We start from the raw sequence: 27,201 nt of genomic DNA, 5'->3' as shown, positions 1-27,201 counted from the left end.
CAAAAGGAGGGCAACAAACACAAGGAGTTTACGTCCGGTTTATTTCCAGACGGAAACTCGGTGCAAAGGGAATTCGTTGCAAGACCCAGTCGATTGTCTGATAAAGATTCCCAGCGCTAGAACGGGTCAATATGTATTTCCTTAGCGCAACGCATTTGTTCTCGAGAAAATTTCATCGGATGGCAGTTATCCAAAATATGCTCGTTTGTCCGCCAGAGTACATCTATCCAGTTTACTAAGTGATACAGGTACGGGCTCAGCGGTTGACTGTGCGATTAAACCTTGGGGCACAAATCCGTCCAGGAACTTTTAGTTTATATGCCAGAGGATGTCTTTAAAGAACCAACATCGCGTTTCTTCTGACTCTTCTTCAAGGTAGATTTTGCCCATTGAACGTCGAACTCGTCGTCCGCCGCTTCACCGAAAGCTTGGATCTGCTGAAGAACCTCCTTGCCAAATTGTTCCTGTCGCTGTCGCTCCTGTTCAACCTCCTCGTAGGTGGGTGTTGGAGCGATCGGTGCAGCCACAACCTGTAACGGATATCGCATAGCTGTAACATGAGTCACTTCCTTCCTCCTCATGCACCCGCACCTTATCCGGATATTCGTCGTCATCTTCACTTCCGCTTTCGTCGTCCTCACTGTCCAACTTGTCCTCATGAACAGTGACGGTGATTTCGGGAGTTGGACGTTTCACTGTGGTCCTAACATCTACTTCGTGTCTCATGAAAGTCTTAAGAAATCGGAGATTTAGACTGATTCTCGCAAGCACAGAGAGAGGAACTTACCCGAGGACCTGATGCTTCTATGGTAGACGTTGTTTTCTGTGAGGATCTCAATCCAGTATCGAACTCGATTTCTTTAAGAGCGTAGTCGTCACCGACAAAGTCAAAGACATTGTCTTGTTCTGAAAATAAAATCTACCGAGATGAATAACATAATGTGGAATTCGATTTTGAAAGGAAACAACGGAAAAGTGGAGAGCAAACATTCGTTACACTATTTTATTAGGCAACTGAGAGACTGCTGTCATCTTCCAGAGCAGCGTTTGCGGGCGAGAAATAAACAATTATACATCGTGTCGTTTAGTTCAAGATACAGCGTTAGATGTACGACGTAGTGTTTCTTTATAACAACAACTCAATTAAAACGAAGTGGATCAAGAAAGAAGGTGGACTGAGGGAATTTCCATCCAGAAACGTATTCTGTCACACACAATAATTTGTCAGCTCTGAGTTTTGTCTGGAGAACGGATTTTTCAAGCGTATTCTTTTCCACACCCCATCCCGTATACGAATACTCCACCTGAAATCTGCACCACCTCAGATTCGTGGGGTGATGCCTTCAAGATTTTATGTAGTAGGAGTGCTACACCTGTTTCTGCAACATCCAAACAAGGGTATTTTCGACTACATATCTTTAAGAATTTTCTGGCTGAACAATTCAACAACACCCAAATGAAAGACTTTAAGAGACATGTTTTGATACAAACGTATTTTGAAATAAAACTTAGGAGAGAAAGTATTAAAAAGTAGATCCTGACGTTTCAAGAAGGGATTTTCTGGTAATCCGCCAATAATCGGAGAAATTACCTCTGAAATCACTTCTGAAGTCATCGTCAGTGGTCAAAAATCGTTGTCGCGCTCATCGTACATTGCCAAACACGCGACTCCTTCAGAAATATTGCGTGGTGCAATAGTCCCACGAAAATGGCAGCACCTGTGCGGCAATTGCGCAGCTGCAAGTGACGCAACTGGACTGAGCAAGTGAGGGTCCCACAGCGAACGCGACAGTTTACGCACTGGCCTCATATGTCAATTAGTTCCGTCTAGACTGCACCTACTTAATTAATCAGTAGGGAATTAGAAGTTGACTTTTCTTGTTTTATTACTGCCTCAAGATGAAAACCTTATTTCACCATTACCTGGCGATTGTCGTTGGTAGATGTCGTCCGCTGGTTGCTCGGATTCGTCACCCTCGAACACCGTCGTCCACATTCGCGTTCTTCCCATAGCCCAGTCGGATTCCTCAAAACATCCACATCATTAATAGATTTGTGCTTTTGAGAAAAAAGAAAGAGGAAGTAAAGAAGATTACATCCTGTTTGTACATCTCGTCGCTCATTTCAACTGCGTCCACTATTCCAGAATCATTGTGAACGCTCATCCTATACCTGAAACACAAGCAATGATGGATGATAGATCTAGGACTTAGCTAAGCCGATAGGTGTTCCTGCCACCTGTCCTGGTCGAAGTTCTCGTCGTTGATCGCGGAGAACCGAACGTCCGAGTACGTGAAATCGAAGTCATCACGTCTGTCGTCCGCTCTCGAATCGTTGCGCGAGTGAGCACCCTCTCTAACCTCGCTGGCATCCTCCAACACGTCGTACATTCTCTCAGTCTACAACAGAAATCGACAAAACTTTACTCCTCTGCTGCCACAAAATCCCACCTTTGTCGCGAAATCACCCAGTTCTCTATCATACGATGTCGACGTAGTACCGTAACCGGATTCTCGAGTGGGTGACCCGATTTCGGATGTCATGGATTGTTGTCTGGCTTTCTTATCGGCTTCTTTCTTTGTTGCGCTGTCCGGTTTGTAAGTGTCTATTCGTTCAGATGCTGCAGAAGACAATTATCAGTACTCTTACCACTGCAGAACACGGACTGTAAAAATGACTGTACTTTCATGTCTTCTTTGTACTCCTGGATCATCCATTTGAGCCATACGCATAACTGCTCGGATCTGCTCTCGTTCTGACGGAGACAGATGTGAAAGATCCACTCCAGGTATATCGTCGTCCAGGGAATCGCTTCGAGGCGTCTCATACGGTCGTGGTCGATCTGTAATCCAAAATGAATGCCCAACTATACTCGCCGTACTACACAAAGAGGTTTTCAGTAACCTTGTTGAGTCTGCGAAACAAAAGATCCCCTGGATTCCTGGATCGCTCCAAATGTGTCCACTGCAGACGTGGGCGCGTTCTTCGCCGTGGTGGCGCTCTCCCAGACGGGCGAGCTCAGTGTACCCGAAACACCATCGCTCGTCCCCCTAAATTTATTATTTATTTGTTTATTTATTTATTTATTATGTTCAATGAAGTGTCAAAAAGATGTGACAAGGGCAGATACACAACAGATACAGTAAATACACGATGAAAAGAAAAAGTATCAGCAGGGATGAGTTCCGTGTACGATTCCGGCTTAGGTGAAATTATATTATTTCTAGAATCACATGAACGAGTTGGATTGGAATCGAGTTTTGATGCTTGTTCAACGACAGTAGTCGGAGAGTGTGTTTTTGGAGCACGATTTTTTCCGAAATTTTGAATTTCTGAAAAAATCGTGCTCCAAAAAAAAAGAAAAAAATTTGAACCAAATGGTGCGTCATAAACCATGTTTCGATACTACAAGTTTAGTTAAGAGAGTAAATTTCCATTACAAAAAGCAATTCGTTAAACCCTCCACCATCATATCTGTTGTGATGAGAAAAAAAACTTCATGATATTTGTTTACCCGTTTCATAGTCAAATGCTTAAAGGCATCACCCCACGAATCTGAGGTGGACGTAACTAAGGTGGAGTATTCGTATACGGTATCGTAGATTAGGAAGAGGTGAGTGATTCTGCTTGCTAATTGGCGTAAAAAACAGCCCGGAAGATACAGCGTGTGCACACGGCTGGCGCGCTCCAATCGAACTTGTAGAAAATCGCGCGCCAGAACGCTCGAAGCCGTACTTTCCGCGCCGTTTTTTACGGCAATTAGGAAGAGATGGGCGGAATCACCCCTCCCCCCGCCCCTCCTTAATCTACGACCCCGTATAGGCATAACCCACCTGAAATCCGAACCACCTCAAATTCGTGGGGTGATGCCTTTAATCTTATAAGATCGAATGACACCCTCATTAGTCTTAAATAGCGCTGTATTACAGCACATAGTAAAAATCACCAACGCGAATTTATTCTCTAAGCACATAAAATGAATTTTCCGAAATGCAACTCTTTCTTCTCGACTTTATCTCTTTTTTTTGTGAAAAGAGGGTTGTCACATTTTCTGACCTCTTCAAAAATGCAAACAAACCTATCAGATTGGCGTAGATCGTAGTCAGAGGTGTCCTTCAACAAAAAATCAAAATCAGTGGCAACCTCCTTGGGCGTTTCTGGTTGCTCCTCCCTAAGTACATTTTCAGGCGCAATATCTCGGTCTTCGCTGAGATCTAATTCTGGTTGAGGCTGCGGCATGGGTCGGGGAGAGGGTAGGGCGGGCATGGACATCTGCTCGTCCATGGCCGCACTCGCCATCACAGCCATGATCTTCTCTCTTTCTTCAGCCGACAATTCTTCCATTCCAGGAGCGACGAAAGAAGGACTGAAGGAAGAACTAGGAATAACCTGATTGGAATGATTCGGTTGAAAATAAGACATACTCAGTTCGAGTGTTTTCTGGAGCTGACACTTGTAGCCTACCTGGGACTTAGTATTTGCTGCGATGAAGCGAAGCCCGCTGGAGAAGGTTCAGCGACCTTCTTCGGTAATGCAGCAATAGGTGCTACGGGAGGTCCTTCAGCGTCTCGTTTGGCAGATTCCATAACGGCTAGTATTTGTTCACGTTCACTAGCTGATAGCCCTTCCATTCCGGGAAGCTCAATGTCATCGCTGTAAGAAAAAAGCTTCTATTGGATTGAAAGATAAGTGATTGGTGTTTTTTCTTCAAACTTAAAAATGAACATTGAAATAAAAAGTGTTTGAGGTGTACCTCTGTCTTTGGTAGGGAATTCCTCACTCTGAAAGATGGTGTTGCTTTAATTCTTTGATTTTTTTTTAGTTCTAATTTCGGAATATGCTCTTGTCTTTTCGAATCATCGAAGATATCATCATCAGGTACGCAGAATAGTGCCTTTCCGACAACTTCTGACTGTTGCATTTATGTGGGACGATGAGGTCTCCGAAGCTGAGATTAAAATAAAACAAATGAAAAGGGAATAAAAAGGGTGAAAGTTTTTCATTCTACGAAAACTGGTCAACCATAAGCCTAGGATTTGTCTCTGAGGTTAAAATCCCCTGTTTTTGAGCGTAAAGACCAACGAGTCGTGTACCCTTAGGCGATGCTTCTTCTACATACGCTAATTTCAGATTCAAGGGCCTTAGCGTCTCATTTGAATAAAAAACAAACAAACAAACAGGAGGTGTCGAGAATACATCGTTCTGTCAACTTGAAACTCCGTTTTAACGAGCTAAAAAGCAGGAATAAGAAAAGTTAGAAGATCTAAGCACTCTTCTCATATAGAGCAAAAACTTCTCTATCAAATGGCTCACAATATTTTGCCAGTTTTTATCTAGTTGTGGATTCTTAACTTTGAAGAAAAGGAAACGCTCACTACTTGTTTTTCAACTGAATATAATAATTCAATACAAATATATTCAAAGGAATGCATTTTAACGTCAGTGTTTCGGCTTGAAGTGACATAGCCCTAGCTAATTCATAAAAATTGATTCAAACATCTTGTAGAATGAATGTTGCAATGTTTCGCTAATAAGAGATAGTGGAACTCCTTAAAAAAAGAACAAACCTATGCAGTGGCTCTACCGGCCTATCCATTGCACTCCTAGGTCGTCCCATCTGAGCATCGCGAACTCCTACGGTTGGTCGCATACTTGCTGCACTCCCGCTTCGTGGAATCTGCTTCGACGGCGGCGTTGGCGCCGTCATTGAGTCCGCATCAGCGGCTGCCATCACTGCTAGAATCTTGCGCCGTTCCTCCTCAGAAAGGTCTTCTAACCCAGGAGGAATGGGCGCCTCTCTGGAAATGAGAATGGTATTGTCACTAAGCGAAACATCTCTCGAAAGCTTACTTGGCAGGTGCAGGTGGTGGTTCAAATGAAGGTGAGGACATCATCTGATCACGTTCGGCGATAGCCATGACTGCTTCGATGTGAGCTTTTTCTTCTTCTGAGAGCCCTTCCATGGGTGGCAAAGAAACGTCGCTGAAAAGGAACATTCCTAGCAGAGTGCACACATATTTCAACGGCAATTGACACAGTACCTCCGTACGGACATTGACGAGGATGGTCGCGATGGTGTTGATACTACTGGTTCCCTATCCTGTTTCAACCGCGTGTCGCGCGATGCTCCTCGAATGACTTCCGCCTTTGATAACGTTGTCATCGCAGAAATGTCACTAGACAGAAGAAAAATTATGTCCAAGTTATGGACCTAGTGAGGGAAAGAAAACTAACGAAAATGGTGCCGTCGCCTTTGAGGATACGGCGGTGGCCGCTGCGTCCAATTCAGCACATGCCATCACCGCCTGGATCTTCAACCTCTCTTCTTCCGACAGGTCTTCCATACCCGATGCAATTTGAGCAGTTGGAGTCTGGAAAAATTTCTCTCGATAACATCTAAATAACAATAACAACAGCAACTGCATGATTTCTCAAAGAAATAAGCTTTTAGAGGACGAGGTATGCTGAAAAATTCATGTACATACTCTATTCTTTAAAATGCATGGGAAGCGGATAACTCAGCAAATCCTTACTTGATAGCGCCCGAAGATTGATGTGGGGCAAAAAAAGAGGATAGAATGATTTACAATTTTTTAACTGGTTACAGTAATGGGTAAGGAGGTGATAATACTCTACGAATTTAACGCGAAAAAATATGATCATTCGGTCGTGGTCTAATTTTATTGCAAATGTTTTAGATCTTTTTTTTCTATTTTATGAACAAACAGTGTTGTTTTACTAATATATATTTTTCTTACGCGCTCAGAATTCAGCAGTGATTCTGTGTCCTTCAGAAGTTCCTTCTAACATCTGCGGTTTCGAAAAGTCATGCGTAAAACAGAGAATAAGAATAAATATGAAAAGAAGGAATTAAGAAACAAGAAAGAAGAAGAAAAAAGAATTGGAAAGAATTTGCAAGGAAGACCTTAGATAGTTGAGATCTTCGAAGGAGTCTGCTGGAAAATTGCAACTGAAAGATAGGACACATCTGAAAAAAGTGCAAAAGAATCGAAGAAGGGTATGAGAGTGAGATCCACAAAGCGGATATAACGAGTGCACTCGGAATGTCTCTCCGAAATGTCCATAAGTACATTATGAGTACATTCTTGGTAAAAGTATAAACAGAATAAAATACTTGACGTCAGTCAATCCCTCCAGGATCCAGGAAGTTTGACTTCATTTCGGAATCATAGAAGTTTTAATGAACGCTCACGAAGCCTACACAGCAATCTGTGGGAGCCAACCGAGAGTAACAGGTAATAAGTAAGTAGTAATAAGTTAGTATCCATCTCCTTCCAGAAAATCTGGTTTCAATTTATGTATCGCTGAAAGGATCGAAGCATTGGTTGGTTCTGGGTGGCACCACATTTGGAGAGTATTCGAACTTGATTTTACACAAATGTTCCTTTGATACCACTACCACTTGGAAACACTACTTGAAGTACGAGTTGTTCTCTTCTTTTTCCTCAACGATTAACACATATTGATGTGCTAACATGGAGTAAACGCCACAATCGTACTTATACGGAGAAGGTTCATCTCAACTGTTAGCTACCTTTAAAAACTTTCTAGCACTCCACTACACCCACGCACGTTATTCCAGGTAACGTTTAACTGGGGAAGGAACACTTTGCTACTCTATTTATTTATTCTATACTACTATTTTCTACTACTCTTTACTAACATGCTCGAATTTACAAAAATCTTCCCAGATTCTTCCTTGAATCGCTTACCAGGGTGCTATATTTCTGAAATAGTCCAATAACTAATGAACAGAAATTTTTTTTTCAAATCCAACAACACCAAAATCATGTCTCCCATATGATATTCTACCTATTCAACTGTGTTCATGGTCCACTATCGAGAAAACCGCAACAAGCTGTGTATTTATGAACATGATCCAGCCGGAATTGGAAATGAGAAAACCAATGCAGTAACATGCACGTACATGTGCGGTGACACAAACAGTAAACAAACATCGCTAATCGGAGAACCTTCGTAGAAGCTGGTACAGTAATAACTCTCCAAATTTAACCATAATCGGTACATCAGCCAGTGTTTCACATTTCCTGAGCAGATACAGTATGAAGTTTAAATCTTTAAAGTTCTAGTTTTTTTTGGAATCTCTTTCTTCTATAAGTTTTTAGGAGTTCAGTATTTTGAAATCCACGCTCATCCCTCACAATAGTAGTTGAGTCTCCTCCAATGCTCAGAGATTCTTTTAAAGTAATATTTGTGTGATTTTAGAAAAAAAAGAAATATGGCTTCTCGACCATTCAAACGAACCTATAAGGTTGAAAAATAATCGAATATTCAGAGAACAATGTCAATGATCAATATGAAACAGTTCATTTCAAGCCTTTAGTTAGTAAGTTTGTCTTAGTAACACTATTGCTCAATTTTTTTCTGACGATTTTCTTTAATTTATTTTTATAAGAACAGATTTTTTGCCCATTTTACACTTCAAATTATTTTATTTCTATAAAATACCGTTCTTAAGCAGATTTTAACTTTCTCGGGAAAACCCTTGCGTGAGTGTGATACAGTTGAAAAAGAGAGAATGAAAAGGACTATCAGTTTTTCCTCTCATCCTCCTACAGCAACTCATTCGGAACTTGCGCGCCAAGATGTGCAGATGACGCTCGAAAGTGGAGCAAGTTGTTTTTTATGCTGGGAATACGTTAACTACCTAGCCTAACTGCGAGTTTCACGACTTTGAGAGAACATTTTTGATGCATGTTTATGTAGGAGGTCAGTTGTAATTTAAACGAAAAGAACCCGTCAAGGAAGTGTCTTTAGTGTTCCTACAGCTGATTTCTCGCCAGTAAAATTTAAGCAAGGGCGGGTGTGGCGCAGTCGGTTAGAGGTCCGTTGTAGCCACACGGTCGAGGGTTCGAATCCGCCCTAGTGCTCACCAAGCCTTTCATCCCTCCGGGGTCGATAAATTGGTAGCAGACTTGTCTGGGAGGATAAAACACTGACTTGATCATGCTGGCCCCCGCAAGTCATTGTATAGGCCAATACGCGTTCCAAAACCTCAACGATTACGAATTCCAGTAAAAAACGCGTTGGCGCATCCCGAGTGGATTGATACGCCAGTGACTTTATCCTTTTATCCTTTAAAATTTAAGCGAGTTGCACAAATAAAAGAATTACTTGCTGTGCTGTACTTCTGCTTTGAAAAAAGAAACGCATTTAGCCCCTTTCAGAAGAATTACCTTTCTCCTTTCTTTTTCTTGTAAATAAATTTCCATCCAAATGAAATGGAGTTCAGATGATTCATAATTATAGATAGACTTCTTCTTCCTCTCTTTTCTTAACAATCCCCAGCGGTTCAAATAATCACTGGAACAATTTATAATCCCCTATCACTATTGGGGCTGGGTTTAGAACAGCCGGTAAGAGGTTTCGTGGTGAGTGCGCGATCAATCGATGGTTCGAAACAAGCCTGGTGCCAATCAGGCTTTTCGTATCTCCGGAGCGATAAACTGGTACCAGACTGTCAGGAAAAATAAAAACACGGGGTTGATGCATCAGTCACATCAAGTCAAACGGTTGTGGATTGAAGAGAACGCGTTGCGAAAAAAGGATAGAAGACTAACAAAAAGGGCGAGAAGGAGCTGGTACAGAAACCGGCATCGCTTACAATACGAGCAATGGATGGTCGTGCGCGGTTGATCAAAAGTTAGTATCTGTATAACAATAGAATCCAATTGTTGCAGTGTCATCAATATGCCAGTGGTAAAGAGATAACGATATTAAAGAAAATAGCTCTCGTCCCAACTAATCCCCAGTCCTCTCTTAATCCTATTAATTAACAACTTCCGCTTTTTGAAATCGTATGAACTACTCTCTGGCGTTGTCTACGCAGCACAAGGTCAGTGAATTTTATTTCAATTCAAACAATTCTGGATGAGTCGCATGTCTTTTGTAAGAGGATGGCCGCTATTCGACATGTAGGACTGGAAGACAAGATAGCGATTGAAAAAGGTTACAGAGAAAAAAGAGAGTCCTGTAATTTTCAACGGACGAAAGAGAACATTCTCCTTCATCTGGGAGAGCAGCAACGGGGAGAATCATCTTTTCGATCATTGAGGAAACAAAAACAAAGTCCCTGTTGTTCATCAATCTCTTCGGGATGAGTTCGATTTTGATTCAAAATTACAGCTGTTTGAATCTGTTTGTTAGTTAAATATTTTTCAAAGTCGTAGATGTTTTGTTGGAAGGATATGAGAGCTGAACAAGGGCTGCGGTGGAACGTATAAAGCCATAATCCTCATCCCCTCATAGAAGTCTTCTGTCAAGTTATCGACTGCGGATAGTTGAAGGGGTGAGGTTTCCCTTATCACTACGCTACATTCAACCCTCTCCATCCTTTCTACACCTTAATTCACCACTATAAAATGTAAACCGAAACCATTAACCGAAAGAATTCCAGACGAAACAAAAGTTGGAAGCACAACAATATTTGAAGTTCAAAAATGAACGTTTAAACATTTTCAAAAAAAAAAAACAATGAGCCCAGTACTAAAGACCAACAAAGATGTCGTGGAAGAGAAGAAGATAGTCAAAACGGCCTATTTGTGCAAATTATCTGCAATCACTCGGGCAAAATAGAATCACTAAGTTCTTCCTGTGTCTGCTTCACGGAATAAATTGTAAATGAGCAATTCACAAACGTGTGGCGCTGAGATACCCCTCTACACATTAGCCTTCATTGATGGAGACTCACATGGAATGAGTATTGGTGAGCAATGAGCCCAACCACACCCATGACTTGCAGCTTTGTTAGCAAATACTCTCAGGCTAACATTCTTCAAGTCCTCTCTTCTTAGAAAATCGGGATTTTGAACTGAATATACCTTTTTTCGAACCTGCCAACGATGTTTTAACGGTTCCGACAATCTCTTCTTTATCAGTGGCCTAAAAGTGATCCGAGGCTTTTGATGCTATGCTTATGACATCAAATTCCTCTTCTTCCTTTACTAAGCCTCAATATCTTTTGGAATACAGCACAACCTAGAAGTCTAACTAGGAAATCAGACTGGAAATAGAAGAAAATATTAGCTAGGAAGGCATTCGATGCATTCTAGAGTTCTCCCAGGAATCCATCCATGAATAACATAAGTGAGTGCTTATCAATCACTAATGATTTTACACTGTTCGTACTCTGAGCTATAAGGTTATCCCATGCGCAATTCCTTAACAATATCCAAACATTAGTGCTCAAGTATGCGTTGTAATCACGCAGTGATTGCAGTGATTCCCAGCCTGGTCGGTGAAGCTGGTGAGTTTGTTTATCTGGCTGCTGTTCTTGTGTAATGCACTTGGAAGGACATCGAGTCTTGACAAGAAGAGGAGTTTGATGAGAAGCGCATGGCATCAAAAGTCTCGAACCAGGCTTTTTAAGATTTGATAAAGACGAGGTTGTTGAAACGTCAGGCCATTTATAAAACATCCCCAAAGCATTCTCCAAAACATCGTTGGCACAACAACAAAACATGAATCTTGCTCTCAGACCATGTTAGTATGTGAGAGATTCCTCCACTGATTAAAAAAGAACAACGAATCGGAAAGTTGACCATCTATCAGCAAACCGTTCCCAGCAGAAAATTCACTTAGTCACAAGTTGTTTGGCGAAAAAAAATCCAAACGTTAGAAAAGGGATAGGCAGTTATCGATACATGTTCATGTTTAGGACAGCGGTAGGGGTGACATCTGATGCACTAGAGCAGATAAATACGGTTAACCTAGCGCGATAGATTCTAACGGTTACGTTGCTAATGTACCACGTAGGGCAGGTCTTCTTCGTGCGCAGTGGGGACACGCTAGGGAGGATGACTCGAAAAAAATCAAATTCTGTTTCCCTTTCACAACCGACGACTAGAGTAGGCCGATACGGTATAGTCTGGTAAAGAGCGGCATAGAGGGCGAACTGAGAATTGTGGAAATACTCCAACAAATCTCATGAAGCGATTTGTTCGAAATAGAATATACGATCGCTTCTGCCGGACTCCAGACTATGTAACATGCCAATTCGGTGTATTATCTCTGGTGTAGTCTATCTAGTTTCGTGAAAAACATGTAGAGACCAATGCATCCGGGAGACCACTCTGTGTTCGTATTAAAGAAAATCTAAATGGGATGAAACGCTCAAATGCAGCGACCCCTGTCCAAGCTCATCGCAGAAAATGCCATGAAAATATTCCCTTCTGCACAGCTGCCACGATCGTATCGCGCGAACCTGAAATTGGAGCTCGCAAAACTTCGGGGGCGTTTTGAATGAACCTAAAAGGTCAAAAAACGAATAGAGAGGAAGAGTGCATAGCCGTTGGTTTTGGCCGTAACCAACCGCTATGCACTATTCCTCTCATCTGCGGGGTCACACTCGGGTTGCATACTAATCAGATCAGTATTAACGGAGTGATCGATCCCACCACGCAGAGGTCCGCTAACATCACAACTTGGATCCGGGTGTAATATCTTAGGAAATGGTGACTTGTTCTGAATGAGGCATTTGAGGGATATTTGAAAAATTATCTGACTTTCCGGACAATGACGAAGGCGACATCGCCGAAGCGTTATCCGTAACAAAGACTATTAACAATCCTTGCTATTGTTTCACATTAACAATCGACAAGTATCAGACCAATGTTTTTATCCTCCCAAACAAGTCTGGTATGGCTTATCGGCGAGAGATGGTAAGATGTAGTATGGAAATTGTTAGCCGTGATGACTGTGACTGCACATGCAGCGATGTCCGAGTGGTTAAGGAGATTGACTTGAAATCAATTGGGCTCTACCCGCAGAGGTTCGAATCCTGTTCGCTGCGAAGCTTTTAGAACTTTTATAGCGAGGACTGGTGGCTTGGATGGTCTATAGTGGCTTTGAACACGGCCTCAACCGAGCAGCCGCAGCGGAACCATTTACGGCAGTGGTACACCCTCCCTACCATATTCCATTCAAGTGGCTAGACATGTCCGAACTTTCGTTGTTTGTTAATTTTCGCTGATTTTGTCAAGCATTCCGTAATCTTTTCAAGTCCAGTGCCTCATCCAACTGTACATAGCACGAGCACACCGCATTCTTCATGGTGGGCAGTAAGAAGGATAGAGAAACATGGGTACTTTCGTAAACGGTCCAACTTTAATTCAATTTTTAAAAATACTCAGGCCTGGAATACACAGGTACACACAATTTCACACAGTTAAAGGTAACACTCCACGAATCTGAGGTGGTACGGATTTCAGGTGAGTATTCGAATACGGGACGGGAGACTATGGAGGGGGTGGGGGGAGGTGATTCCGTCCATTTCTTCCTAATTGCCGTAAAAACGGCCCAGAAGATACGGTTTCAGGCGTTCTGGCGCACTATTTTCTGCAAGGGGTTCGACTAGAGCGCGCCAGCCTTGTGCCGCGCCGCATCTTCTGGGCCGTTTTTTTTTCTACAGAAATTAGCAATCAGAAAAAAATGGACGGGATCATCCCCCTCTCCATAGTCTCCCATCCCGTATACGAATACTCCACCTGAAATCTGCACCGCCTCAGATTCGTGGGGTGATGCCTTTAAACGAGCCACGAAGCTTCATACGTGGAATTCGTCACGAAATAGGAATTGGAAAATTATTTACGGAAAAGGAGAAAGAAGAAAGGTAACACTTTTAAAGGTTAAATGTAAGACATGTTTCTTTTCAGCGCAACATACACCACAGCAATTTAGCATCTATTTATTTCTACAACTCAAATCCTTCTTAAGAGAAATTAGTTGTAGAAACAATAAGGACATTTCGTTGAAGTGTTCTTCTTGTGTAGGTGACAGTAGTGCTGTTTATACGTTGTCCCACATAAATCTACATTGAAATTGCCCGAAATTGCGTCAGCGAGGCTACTCTTAGTCCCCAATTTACTGTTGCCTTCTCATTTCTTATTAGTTACTACTGTTACTTATTACATTGGCGGGTGAAACGTAGTCGACAAGAGGCTTGCCTGCAACTGCCCGATTGATGGTTCCAAACCGCCCTGGAGGAAACCAAATCTTTCATCCTTTCAGGTGGATGAACTGGTACCAGAGGCGCAGCTTCAAGGGGACTGATCAGCGCCATGTACGGGATTCTTTGTTCTTTCTTTATTAAATTATATGCTCCAATTAAAGTTTCTTTTATAACACAGTTTAAATCTAGAGGTAGAGTGGGGTAACTACTGACCCTCTAAACTCAAGTAAAATATTTTGACTCCACCTTGACTTGAAGCCAAACTCGCAAAAGACCCGAGGTACGAAAGCTGCCGCATTATTCACTCCCACTGTGGATTTCTGCATTTCTTTTGGATGGCTATTTCTCTCCATCTGCACAAATACACACTATTTGTTCCTCATTGAGAGATATTTTGTTCTGGCCTTGTCTTTAATTTACACCTCCAGTATTTTAATCGCAGGATTTCGCATTCTTTCACTCATAGCTTTTCGGCAATGTCCTCTTTTAGGTCACGACAAGGTTGGCGTGGGAGAGATTTTGAAGCAGAAATTCAACAAATAAATGATGGCAAGAGATACTGTGGATACTGAGTCAAGACTTCTCTCGGTAGAAGTATTAATTTATCTTGTGGACAGTATTCTTGGAAAAAAATCTGGATTAACTTCTGCCGGACTGTGCAGATGCAAATGCGTTGAAACAGCAAAGGGAATCCGCGTAGGAGAAATCTTCGAATGTGGCTGTGGATGAGACAGAAATAGGTTTCAAATATGGTGAACCTTTCTTCCACTCTTTTTGTGTTTGTTCGTTTGACTTCTCTGGGTTTATATATACTTAATTTACATATATGTTGGGTTTATATATTCTTAATTTACATATATGTATATATATCTAAATTAATCGGTTCCGTGAAATTTGCACCGCTTGATTTGTGAGCGCTTGTTCTGGTTGCAGCTGGGTCGTAAATCTTCTTGCAAGTAAGAGGAGGCTTAGGCGCACTAATCTCGTCGCTGTCTTTCGAGGTTATGAAGACCAAATGGCGGGAATTGAGGTTTTGCAAGACGTTTAGGCCTGCTTCTGGTCAACGGTGACCTCCCATGGCAATGCCGTTATTTTCTTGGCAGAAACAAAGAAGAGAAAGTCAAAACTGTTAAGGTGAATTGAAACCGAAGGATGATGTACGAAGAACAGATCGGAAAATAGCGTAAATATTGAAGGAAAAACCTTTGGGAATAAAAGTAAATGAGAAAAGATCAGTGCATTTCAGCCGCACTGGGAAAATATCAGAACATAACAACAAGAAATATAGGAATAAGAATAAAAATAAGATAAAAGAATAGGAATGAAGCAACGTGTAAATAGCACGAGCAATAACATATTTACCGTAACATTGGAATTGTTAATGAAAAATGAAGCTCCGAGAAATATAGCACAAAAGTTTGCAGAGTTTTACAATGAAATTTGTTTAGAAGGTTGTGGAGACGAAACAGAATAAGGTCCTTGACGATAATCTGCAGAGTCCATCCAGGAATCAGTTTCTGCTTTTATCTTTGTATCACTCATTATTTAATAATGAACAAAATGTAATCGAATATTCAGAACACTTTAATTCTGTTTTCAGCAACAGCTGTCAATATTTGATACTGTGGATGAACAAATAATTCCTTAAAAAAAAGGACTAGTCATAAGAGGAGATACTTCAATTTCAAAAGTTCAAGCACATTTTTACCGTTTCGAGCAAGCCGCTCTTCAAAACGCTCTAATATTCAAAAGTTACTATTGTTTAAGCAGTTTCGAATTCGTTCTTGAAATGAAGAGAGTCAAAAACATTCTCATTCAAATACGGAGGAGAGAAGAATTATTGGATTCAACGTCGGGTTAAGAAAAGAAGCTCAATAGTGAAGTTCATATGGCGTACAAAGACAAATGGCTTCGAATTCATCAATTAACCAGCGAAGGAACGCTTTACAGTTGTAACATAGATGAAATGAGAACATACAGAGTACAAAGTGGTTAGTAAAGTTAATTAGATGCGAGGACCTGCCTTTCAGTCCTGCTTATGTAGTCAGTTCTGAACTCAAGTAAAACAGTCGAATTTGTTCGACCGCGTAACCGAACGTCTCTCGACGGTTGCACGAAGGAAGTGGTGCAGAGCGCGTGTGGCGAAGAGGAAGCGCATGCGCATGCGGGTGTTATAAACATTCGAGATCGAGTGCTAACAAAAATGATTGCAATTTTCGAAAAAAAAACACTAGAAAGTAAGAGAGTTGAGCTGTTTTGAATTAATTGATTAAATAAACTAAAAACAAAATGTGGAAACGGTGAAGGGGGAGTTTCCCTTCTCAACGCTACTAGGAAAATCAAGATTTTCAATGTCTGGGATACATAATTAGATAGCGATGATAGCGTGTGAAATTAATTATTTAGTTTGAGGAAAGGCAGGAACTGTGATGTCAGAAAATTTTTCATGAGACTCATACGAAAAAGGTTTTGAGCAATGGCGAGAGTGGGGTATTTCCGCGTGCATGCGCGGCTCATAAAAGCTCATGCAAAAAAAGTGGTGGAGACAGAATGTGGAAAAAAAGTGCCAGAACTCTGAAAAAAATCACCACTAGCGCCATGCGGTTGGCAAACGTGAAGAAAAAAAAACGGAATTTGGAGGAAATATTAAGGCTAGAAGCATAACTCTTGGGGGATCTTAGCAGCTAAAAACGATTTTCACTTGAGCAGTTTGTGGAGGTTCCATCGACCTAATTCGTTGTAAATACCTTTTCGGTGTGAATGAGGTATGAGGTTTCTTCAAGGATGATTTGAGAGAATGTGATTATGTAGATGTGCATAACATTCACGGAGCATGAATATAAATAAACAGCCATAATAGTAGTGTGATGCACTTAGTAAGTATAGGTAAACGAGAATAAAAATTGTTTCATAGATAGTAATAATGTTACGAGTACTCACATATAATAGAAAAATTTGAGACCAATAATATAATATAATTAGGCAAAAATATGATTGATTTTCGAACTAAAGATGTGTAACATCTCGTCAAAAGTACGACGTTTTTCAAGCAAATCTGAGCTACTCCCCTCTTAGGAAAAAATCAATTTTAAACCAAATAAAACTAACTACTCCGTTCTGTTCATGTAGCATCTAAAAACCTTTCGACGCAAAAACATTCTGAGCCATACATCCAGAACGTTACATATATATATATATATATATATATATATATATATTCGATTCTGTCGCTGCTGGAAGATTTTTCTTTCGTAAACTCGAGCATATATTGGCTTTATGGGCGTTACTGCTTCATTCGTGAGCACATAGATTTAAACTTTTGCAAGGACCCCATGTGTCATCAAGTCTAACTGACACAAAACCAAAATTTAAAAGAAAATATGAGTTTTTTTTAGTAATGCGTAGGCGTGCAGCTCGTAATGCACGCAACCAGAATAAGTGCTGGAGAGGAGTTCTCTTCCTTGTGAAGGCACTTTTATCAAAGGTATTTAGTTTCTTGGAAGGTCTGGAAAACGACAAAAAACATCGAGGATTTTTAATAAGTATCAAGGAAACACAAAATAAGAATGATTATTTTGATTTTGGGAAAAGTATGTACATAGAACTCTGCAATGATGAGACTTTTTTTACTGATCCTTAGTTAGAAAAACTACCACATAATTTTGAAAAATATTTTGTCATCTACAGTAATTTCAATTCGATGAAGTCGAAAAGGACATATGAAAATTAGCGAAACGAGATTCCGTACGATTTTCAACATGTGAGGGAACGATTAGTATGACGATGATAAGTAATGGTATTATATTTACGATGATTACTTGGAATTTGATTAGAAATGGTTTGAATTAGAATCTGCAGAGCAAAGCAACAAACAAACATATAAGTCAATTGATGAAGCATGCATGGGAAATACTGCAAAAAGTATGGTAGCACTCTGGCGAATGACAAAAAGTAGATACTTATATGGGTAACTGTTGAATCTTCATGTAACGTTCGAAAACCATCATGTTCTTTCAAGAAAAAATGTAGCAATTTTTCATTTTGTAGCGTTCGGGAGATTCAAAAACTTTTCTTCAAACATGGCAAAAGAGCAGAAAATGCATTTTCGCTCGTATTTGTGGAATATGACACAGAGAAACATACTGGATATTCTTTCGAACTTCCAGCAATCGGTGATACTGGTGTGATTTTTTTGAAAGAAGACACGATTAGAGGCCTATTTTCAAACTGCTGAAGTAAGTTTGAAGAGCATAGAATACTCATTTACTCAAAAACACCTATCGGGGTCCCATAAAAGAAAAACAAGGACAAAGCTCACTAAAATTTCGGCACAATATGCGGTTAAAAACGAATGATAAGCAGCAAAGGTGGTCAAATATTGAGTTTTATCTGTTCATTTTGCCGAGGACCAGAGTGGTTGCATGGGGTTAATCTCAAATAGATTGTTACCTATCACCCTACACTCAATTTTAACTCCAATCAAAAAAAAATATCCTCATGTTCCGTTAGAAGTAATTGTTTAAAACATGTTTAAAAAAATCTAATACCGTATGCGCAGACGTCACAACTAGGGTGAAAAACCAAAAAATTCGTTATTGAAACTTTTTCTCGAAAGCAGTAGGCTACATTCACAAGATTAAAAAAGAAAGTGCCTAAGATACACTGAAAAGAGAGTGGGAAGTTATTCTATATTTTCACTTGAGAAGTCGAGTCGTCTGAAGGTAATCTCCGCAAAACTGTTTGAAAGACGAGAACTCGCGGACCAAGAGATTTTCTATGGGAAGATGCAGTGAAATGATTGCATTTTATAGATGTAGCTCCACATTTTGAGGACCTTATCCTAATTCTCGTCGCGGACTACATGTATAATTACAAGAGCACAAATAGGGGAATACGTAAGCAATTTTTTCGCCTCAATAGCTAATTACACAACAGTGCATTCTGTAATTCCAATTCTTCTTACTAACAGTGGTGGTGTTCTCAGAAACGGTAGGTACTGTAGTATAATGAATACAGTAACAAGATGGTAAGATGGTGCGTTGCGAAATCACTTGAGACGACCATAACCAAATTGTACCACTGTTATCTTACTTATTTGTGTATTGAGGATTGAAAATAGTTAAAATTATATGCCAAACGCGAACAAAAAGTTGGAATGAAACGTCCAAAAAACATGACTTCAAAGACGAATTCAAAACGAACATTGCAGATGTACTTTGGAAGTAATATGGACCTACTTCTATCATTTTCTAACCATTTTCACCGCAAACAAAAGCAAAGCTTCAGGCGGCATGTAAAATTCAAGGGCTGTTAAAGTGCTAACAAAACAGAGTGGCCCGTAGTTAGTTCGGGCCGCACATAGTTTTCAACATAAGATTGAGAAAAAAATCTGAATAATTTCGCCACAAATGGCTCATTCTCCTTTCAAAAGCGAGTAGCTGTAGTTTGCATGCCAGCGAAATTTATGAATATTCTCTTTTTTCGGAAATTTGCAAGAATCTTATAGATACTAGAAGGAAGGGAACAAACGTCAACCTTTCGGTATCATTTCTGATGACATAAATTTGGTAACAGCGTTAACGAAAAGATCGTAATATATTGTCTGTATTTAAAGAAAGGTTTCTTCGATTTCGATCATGATCATCGTCGCATCAAGCATTTTGAAGAATTTCTCCGAGAGCACACAAGTTTCGAATATGCAGAGGCATAGAAATTATGAGCGCACTGTTGTTGCGATTCTTCTATGCATAAAAAAAGTACTTTTCAGAAAAAATGACAAAATTTTAGCAATAAAGCAATAAAGTCAAAGTAGAAGAAAATCCCGAATCATTTCTGCAGGTGGAACAAAAAGATCAGTTACGTGATGCAATTTGAGTGGAACTGCCGGAATAAGCTCAGATCATTGAGAAGATTATAAAATTACATGAGAAATAAAGTCAAAATCTAACGCCTACAGTTAGCTCAGCCAGTACGGGAGAGGTGTTTTTTTTCAAAAACAAAAAGTGACAGAAAATAAAAACAATAAGAGCAAAATTTTTTCATCAATCGCAATCAGGCCCATGTTTTTAAATTTCTCCCTTTGTTGCGTACTTTCTAAACAGTGGGATCCAAACATGATTCGGCCATTTTTCCTCAACTTCAATTTCAATTTTTTTTCAGAGAATACTCACACTTTTCTAATTTGCGGTGACGGGATAATGGCATTAACTACACCTGGGTGTCACTTCTTCGGATCCATCTATCCCTGACCATCTCTTCCGCTTTATGATATACATTACTTCATGTATAAGTTATTTGAGCAAAATGTTTTGTTTCTAGAGCAGTTCCGAGTAGATATGTACGAACACGAAAAATCCATTACGCTGATGAAGAAGTGATAAACATCTTTCTTCAGGTTGAGAAATGCCTGCCAAAACAAAACGTGCAAGTTGTTTCCAGCGGACTTATTTACTTTCAGTTGTTTTTAAGCACAGTAGCCTAAGATTGAGTCTCAAAGTGTTTAAAAAGCGGCCGTTTTCGTATCCTTTTTAATTTGAACTAAGAGTTCACAATCGCCGAAACAGCGCGCGATTTTTGTAGTTTTCATGGGAAAGGTACAATGTCTTAGAAATACTTTACACTTCAAAATGCTAGTCTCGATGTCATCATCCAGTGTACCTCGATGATAATCGATCGATTAGCTCAGGACACGGGAGGTGATCGGCTGGTTGTGGTTCGACATTTCGAACGTTGGAAAAAAGTCAAAAACTTGGCTCTTGGGGAAAAGCCTCTCATCTGTCACTCCAGTGTTATGGAAAAGAAAATAACTGAGGTCTCTGTAGGCACGTGCTACTGTCTTCAGCACTTGGAGAACAAAAGGAGCACCAGCTTCGCTCGTCGGTGAGACTGGCCAGTTCATTCTCCATTTTTTGGCTTTTACGTAGCGTAGGAGGCAAGACGTTGAGGCAAGGAGAGAGGAGTTTGTTAAGGATATGCAAAGTGTCAGGAAGCTCGAACCTTTCAGAGCCTCTAGTAAAGACGTGGTTGTCAGGATGTCAGGTCATGTTTATGTTTACATATATGTTTAAGTTTTACAAAATCTCGTGGGTAAAACAAGGAAGTAAAATCTACAAAGATTGAGTTCCTGGCGTCAAAAGAAAAAACCTCGTAAAAGAAGCAACCTTTGTTTGATAGCAGGTTGCAGTAATTTTGCACTATAGCAGAATGGGATCAGATCCTTCCGTATCTTATACGCATGAACGACCCATGAAAAAAGTCGCGACGCTGCTAGATGCTAACTTTGTTGCACGTCGCACTTGAGAAATTAGATTAGACGTTGCACTTCTGATGCATCAAGTATGAGACGGCTTTAGATAATGAAATATTTTTACGGAGCATAGAAGAGTTTCAACTTTGAGCAGTTTTGCGATCTAACTACTCCATAGAAGCGCGATTGTCGGCAGTGCCACAGTCGGGTGATCGTATGCACTTACGCGTATGAGACAATACGCTATTACGCACATAATCCTATTCATCACTACATAAAAGAAAAAAGAACTCTGTTCATAGAAGAGAAGAAAAGGGAAGCTACCAAAAAAAAAACAAGAAAAATAACTAGCACAAAAATTTGAATGACAGAGTTCAGAGTTGACACAATTTGACGCATGGCTGACGCATGATTAAAAAAAACGCTCTAGTCCTAAGTTCCATAAGAATTAAAACAGCGCATCACTAAGTTAAAGACTCCAGAAGCAGGTATGTGTTTGAGGCCTACAAAATTAGTATCTGCTCTCGTTCTATGAATATCCTGGCAGAGGTAGAGGCGGACTATTCCCATTTGACGCGAAGCGGCAGCTCTTTCCTCTTTCGTTCTATCAATATTCAATTCTCCTAGCTTAACATGATCTATGAATTTATTTTTATTCTACATAATTTACACAGTTCATTGTTCATCGATGCGAACCGATAATAGATAAACACAAGTACTCCGACATAATAATGCTCCAGAAATATGCGCCAATCAGATACGCAGGCAGCTTCCCTTCCCAGCTAATTACTTGTTTTCTTTTTAAAATTTACTAATGATTGGGGTGAAAGTAGAAACAAAATTACGACGTTCCAGCCTTTCATTTAGTCACATAGGATTACCGTATTTTGCTTGTATCCCATACAGTACAAATGATCATTACCGAGAAGATCACAGTTCTCAAGATAACGGAAAAATAGAAAACTTAAATAAGAGCAGAAGGTTCAGGAAAAATACAAGGATGAGACAGAGAATGCTGCATCAGCGGGAAATCAGAGAATCAAAAGCAAAAGTTTCACGAAAGTGTAGTTTTCTTCAAAATTGAATAATAACAAAAAAAAAAGAGAAGAGCAGAAACCGTTAACATTTCTCATGGAATGCGCAATAGTGCAGAGCGAACAAACCATAAAGCGGAAACGATTCTCCTAAAGAATTTCTGAGTGGAGCAGAGGATGAGTCAAACTATACAAAGAAATCAGGAAAAGGAACGAGTAGGAACGGAAGGAGGGAAAATGTTCCCAAATGCATAAAGACGAAAAGAAAGATATCCTGTATATTTCGCCAAGTTTTTCCGGCGAACATTTAAATCGTGAAGAAGACTAAAAATTTCGTTACATCTTGTTTCGAAGAAGACAAAAAGGAAAACGAAAAGGGCAAAGAAGTAATGCGCTTTGTTTATAAGGCCGAATGCACTCGCAAATTTGTTGCGACGAGGATTATGTAGCAACATTTTGCCATGTAATCCTGCGACAGTTTAACTCCTACAGCACAAGAAAAAGCAGGAAAATTTCCCTCTAACCAAGAAGAGATGGATTTTCTATGGAGATCAAAAGATGTCCTTAGCGAGAAGTGAGTTCTGGTCGTGATATCGATGAGTCAAGTGACGAGTATGGGGATGATGGGCAAGCCATGAGCATTAGGATGAAGCCCTTTCTAGAGGATAGATGGATTAAAACACCGAAGGAAAACATGAAGGCAAGAATAATAACCGGGAGAGATGCATGAAAAGATACGTATCGTCTGATGAAAGCCGAGCTAGAAAAGCCACGAAGATACAGGATCTCCGTGAGAAAACGAATTTGGTCTCAGCTCCGAGAAACGAGGAGCGATGCTCCTAAAGATGGACCGCAAATAACTAGATTTGTCGGTGGAGACCGCCAATGAATGCATTGAGTAAAACAGAGGAAATGCGAGAGGTATGGATACTTTGGGAAAACATCAAAATTATACCTCTTTAAATGAATAAGTGAGGCATAAAAAGAAAAAGTATGAACACAAGCCACAAAAGAGGAAAACGTATGAAAATATGCGCCCACCGCAAATTTGCTCGTTGAAGGCACATTTTGGGCGATTTCGGCGGCAGCTTGTTTTGCCTAAAAGACAAGACATTAAGGTGCATTTACCAATAAGACAAGACTTGGTCCTGGGAATTAACGAGGAGTAGTTGCGCTCTTGACGTGATAATGAGCGTCCGTGAGCATCTCGGCTACGAGTCAGGGTCAGAAGGGATGTGCGACTTCATCCCGGTACTTTTGCGCTAACGTTTGTGTTGCAATGATATACGAGGAGAGGAATAAAGAAGGATTTGGGTCCCAGTACCGAGGCAAGTAAAGAAATGCTAGCGGATGGCGAAACGCCCATAACAAAGTAGCGAGACCGAAGCGCGAACATCTGATTATGGAGGACGGAGCGTGTGAAGGGAAAAAACGTCAGTACATGTAAGAGAAGTGGAACAAACCTTTCCGAAGGCACCGGAGGCGAACTTTCCGAGGCCGGAGAGGCGAAAACGGCCTCCCTGGCCGGAGTCCAGCATGCCACCAGAAGACGTGCGATCGATGCCAGCCTCAGTCCTGCCCCTCGTCGTCGCAACGATCGATGGGGCAGCTAAACAGAAGAACATATGCGCCCCAAATTAGCCCAAAACAAGTAATAAATCCGGTCAATCCGTCTTCAACATGATTTACAACCACGAAAGCTTTCGTTTGGTTTTTTTAAAGAAGTAACCCTTATACTACTGATAATTCACCTGCTGGAAATTTCTCCCACCTATAGCACGATGAAGTCAATTAAACCTAAGTAATCATGTCCTCGAATACGTTGAGATTTGTATTTTCTGAAGATGGCTACCGATTTCGAATATCGAACCTTCATTTTAAACCAGAACACCAATCGCGGTTTTTTCTTGAATGTTATGCTGAACGATGAAATCTACGGTATTGAGGTCCCTTTGTTAATACTTCGACTTCACGAAAATGGACAAAAAGTGGTCCAGTCCAATCCAGTAACTGCATATGTTATGCCTTCCCGGTACACTCAGGATAGTGACATACAATTCGTGCTTGAAAATAAAAATAGCAGCTTCAACAATGATTATTAGGAGAGATGTCTAATCTAACTACGATAGCGCTGAACATTCTCAGCTCATTTTTCAAACGTGCAGATTTTCTGCCTGCAGTTTTTGCAATTCTCCTGCGAGCTTTTGCAAGTATCCTAAAATATATATTCAAGAAAAACATTCCCCAAAATATATTTGTGATTGTGGCAGAATAGAACGCGCAACGCAGTAGCACGCACGTAAATGTGAATTGTGGATTTAAAGTGAATTAATTAATTAACAATAACTGTACATGTAAAACAAAATCTCCATAGAAGCATAGTACAACGAGGAAATTCTAAGAACTGGACCTAAAAGGAAACCAGTCATTTGAACGGATTTGAAGGGATATTGCATGTTATGCCCCTTTTGAGCCTGCATGGAATTCTTCCACCTCTACAAGCTTGTCGAAAAGTCTTTCAAGGAAGGAAAGTCTCTTTCCTCTTGCTTTATCTGACCATCTTCAAGTAGTTGTGCAAGATTATGCCAAAGTAAAGAGTGAAGTCAAGAGTTTGCCCAAATTTTCTGAAAAAGATGAGGCAGAGCTGAGAGAAGCTGTAGCGCATCTGTCAAAATCAAAGGATTTCCAATTGATAATAAGTTAAAAGATGTAAGTGCCAACTAGTAGTAGTGAATCGCTTCCTTAGAAATTAGAAGCCGCCGCTGACATTTACCATATCGTCGAGAAATTTCTTGCGAAAATAGTATTGGAGAAGCTCCGAATGTGAGAAATGCAGATCGTATTGATAACGAGTATTCGTTTTCTAGAGAAAGTTACTGGAATGGATGAACTCTCTTAGCTTTTGTTTTCTTTTTGTTCACTCTTCTTCCTAACGGAAACAGAGAATGCAGCCACGTTAACAACACCCCGAATGACCACACGATTTCCTTTCTTTGTCAGACGCTTTAAAGCGTGAAAAAATGGGATCGGTTCTGTTTCTTCCTACAAATAACTTTATCGCGACTGCGCTGGCATGAGCAAGCGTGCATACCATGTGTTTTTGCGCCGTATGCAAAACTATTCATCGGCAGAAATGTTCGCGCTTAGCGCCTTTGGGTGATGATCCTGTACAAGCCAGGGAGAAAACCGTCAAGGCTCTGAGCTGAAGTGTACTATTCGTTGGCAACAACGAGACCCCTTGGTATCAATTTCTGAAGCGCTGTCACAGCAAAAATTCTAAGAAGACGCAAAGGCTTTCTTTCGAATTCGCTCACATTCTACATATCGAATTACGACACTCTGATTACGTTCATATCCCCGCGATTTTATGAGAAAATGGTTTCTTAGAGGGAACGTTTGCCAGAGGAGAGATTTTCAACGTTCGGTTCTTTCCAAAAAGAGATTTGAGACTTAGCTCCAAGGACAGCGACAAAACCCGGAAAACCCGCTTGCATATCCAAGAAGCCTCAGAAGCGCCTAAGGTCGCACTTTACGCAACTCTTTTCATCCATATACCTGAAACAGCATATGGTGGACCCCAGTTCGACAAGGGAACTCTTCATGCCTATACGAATGAAAAAAAAAATGAAATTCACTCTACGGAGCTTCAACTTTCCGATTTTACTTGGGTTAAAGAATGCCTTTTTTGAGCAGACAGAGAGACTCCTTTGCTTCTGGGGCCCCTGATTGACCGATTTGTAGGTAGCGCATGTTCCCTGTAACCCTGCAAACCACTAGAACAGTTGCGTAAACGGCTGTGCTCAACGTGGCGCAGTGAAGCTACCAGTTGTGATCGAGACGGGACCCTTGTTTTGCATTGATTGGACAGCAGAGATCAGTTACGGTCCCAAGCCGATCGCAGCCACTTAGGCAATTGCACTAGCCTTCAGGCACGACTATACTACTGGAAAGAACCTGACATAGAAAATTCTCTGTTCTGAAAAGCTTTTGTCCCACTGAAAATTGCAGCAATTACTGGAAAAAGCTCACGAGTAGTGGAATTGGTTGCCCAATGTCCAAAAAAAAAAAAAAACAACGGATGACTTGCACTCTTAGCAGTTCACTAACTCTTACTATTGACAGTCCCCCAGTTTTTAAAAATAGGCGGAACTAGAATAATTATGGCAGGTCTTGCTACCGTAATCAAACGGCGCCTGAAATAAACACACGAAACTTCTATTAAGCGTCCGTCTAAGTAAAAAAAATCTAAGGATAAGAGAACAGACCTGCTAGGACATCTTTCTCATTCTTATCATCCATGGTAGGGACAACGGGATTTTCTACAAGTTCGCTATCGCCAACATCAAAATGATCGGAAGCCAATGAAGGGATTTGCTAAAAAAAATAGATATATAGTACCCAAATTCGAGTGTCCTCGGTTCCAGACACGTTGAATTTTTAGCCTTTATATTGCTTCAGCTGTATAAATCTCATCAAAACATGAATATTTTATCTAGAACTCCGAAATAGAGGTGAAAGTTACGTTACTATACTTCGAGTCCAAGATCAAGCGCGCAGAACACCGGAGCATTTTGGATAAACACCAAAACAATCGAAATGTTCGACTTTCAGTTAACGTCGGCAAAATAAGATGTCGTATTGATTTTTTAATCAACTGTACACGAGGCCGTCAAACATTTTATTGGGTAACGTTTCGGCAGAATCGAATTCTTTGAAGCCTGAAAGGGAGATTCATTTCACAATTGTGTCAGCAATAATAATGCATATATATTTGCATTATTATTGCTGACACAATTATATATATACATACATATATGTATATATGTTTATATATATATATATATATATATATATATATATATATATATATATATATGGGCGGGCGGGTGAGGTCCGTTGTAGCCATACGGTCGAGGGTACGAAACCGTCCT

At 40.4% G+C, this 27,201-nt stretch overlaps 1 protein-coding gene across 2 annotated transcripts in view; it reads right to left on the bottom strand.

Moving 5' to 3' along the window:
- Window positions 1-27,201, bottom strand: part of RB195_002524 (uncharacterized protein) — a gene marked incomplete at both ends in the record, with an annotated part of 91,061 nt that overhangs the window by 18,230 nt on the left and 45,630 nt on the right. For both annotated transcript variants that reach the window (XM_064199820.1, XM_064199819.1), the window contains 18 exons: window positions 348-530; window positions 592-732; window positions 788-906; window positions 1,924-2,026; window positions 2,097-2,172; window positions 2,239-2,399; window positions 2,451-2,620; window positions 2,684-2,842; window positions 2,905-3,050; window positions 4,079-4,366; window positions 4,465-4,653; window positions 5,568-5,798; window positions 5,851-5,982; window positions 6,042-6,176; window positions 6,235-6,371; window positions 23,312-23,368; window positions 23,734-23,879; window positions 26,536-26,644. In XM_064199820.1, the coding sequence (XP_064055700.1) occupies window positions 348-530; window positions 592-732; window positions 788-906; window positions 1,924-2,026; window positions 2,097-2,172; window positions 2,239-2,399; window positions 2,451-2,620; window positions 2,684-2,842; window positions 2,905-3,050; window positions 4,079-4,366; window positions 4,465-4,653; window positions 5,568-5,798; window positions 5,851-5,982; window positions 6,042-6,176; window positions 6,235-6,371; window positions 23,312-23,368; window positions 23,734-23,879; window positions 26,536-26,644 (2,682 nt within the window). The remainder of the gene's footprint in view (window positions 1-347; window positions 531-591; window positions 733-787; window positions 907-1,923; window positions 2,027-2,096; window positions 2,173-2,238; window positions 2,400-2,450; window positions 2,621-2,683; window positions 2,843-2,904; window positions 3,051-4,078; window positions 4,367-4,464; window positions 4,654-5,567; window positions 5,799-5,850; window positions 5,983-6,041; window positions 6,177-6,234; window positions 6,372-23,311; window positions 23,369-23,733; window positions 23,880-26,535; window positions 26,645-27,201) is intronic.

Source organism: Necator americanus, chromosome IV (genome assembly GCF_031761385.1).
Source record: "Necator americanus strain Aroian chromosome IV, whole genome shotgun sequence".
Lineage (NCBI taxonomy): Eukaryota > Metazoa > Nematoda > Chromadorea > Rhabditida > Ancylostomatidae > Necator > Necator americanus.
The sequence above is the reverse complement of the archived record's forward strand: the minus strand, read 5'-3'. Positions and strand labels throughout refer to the sequence as shown.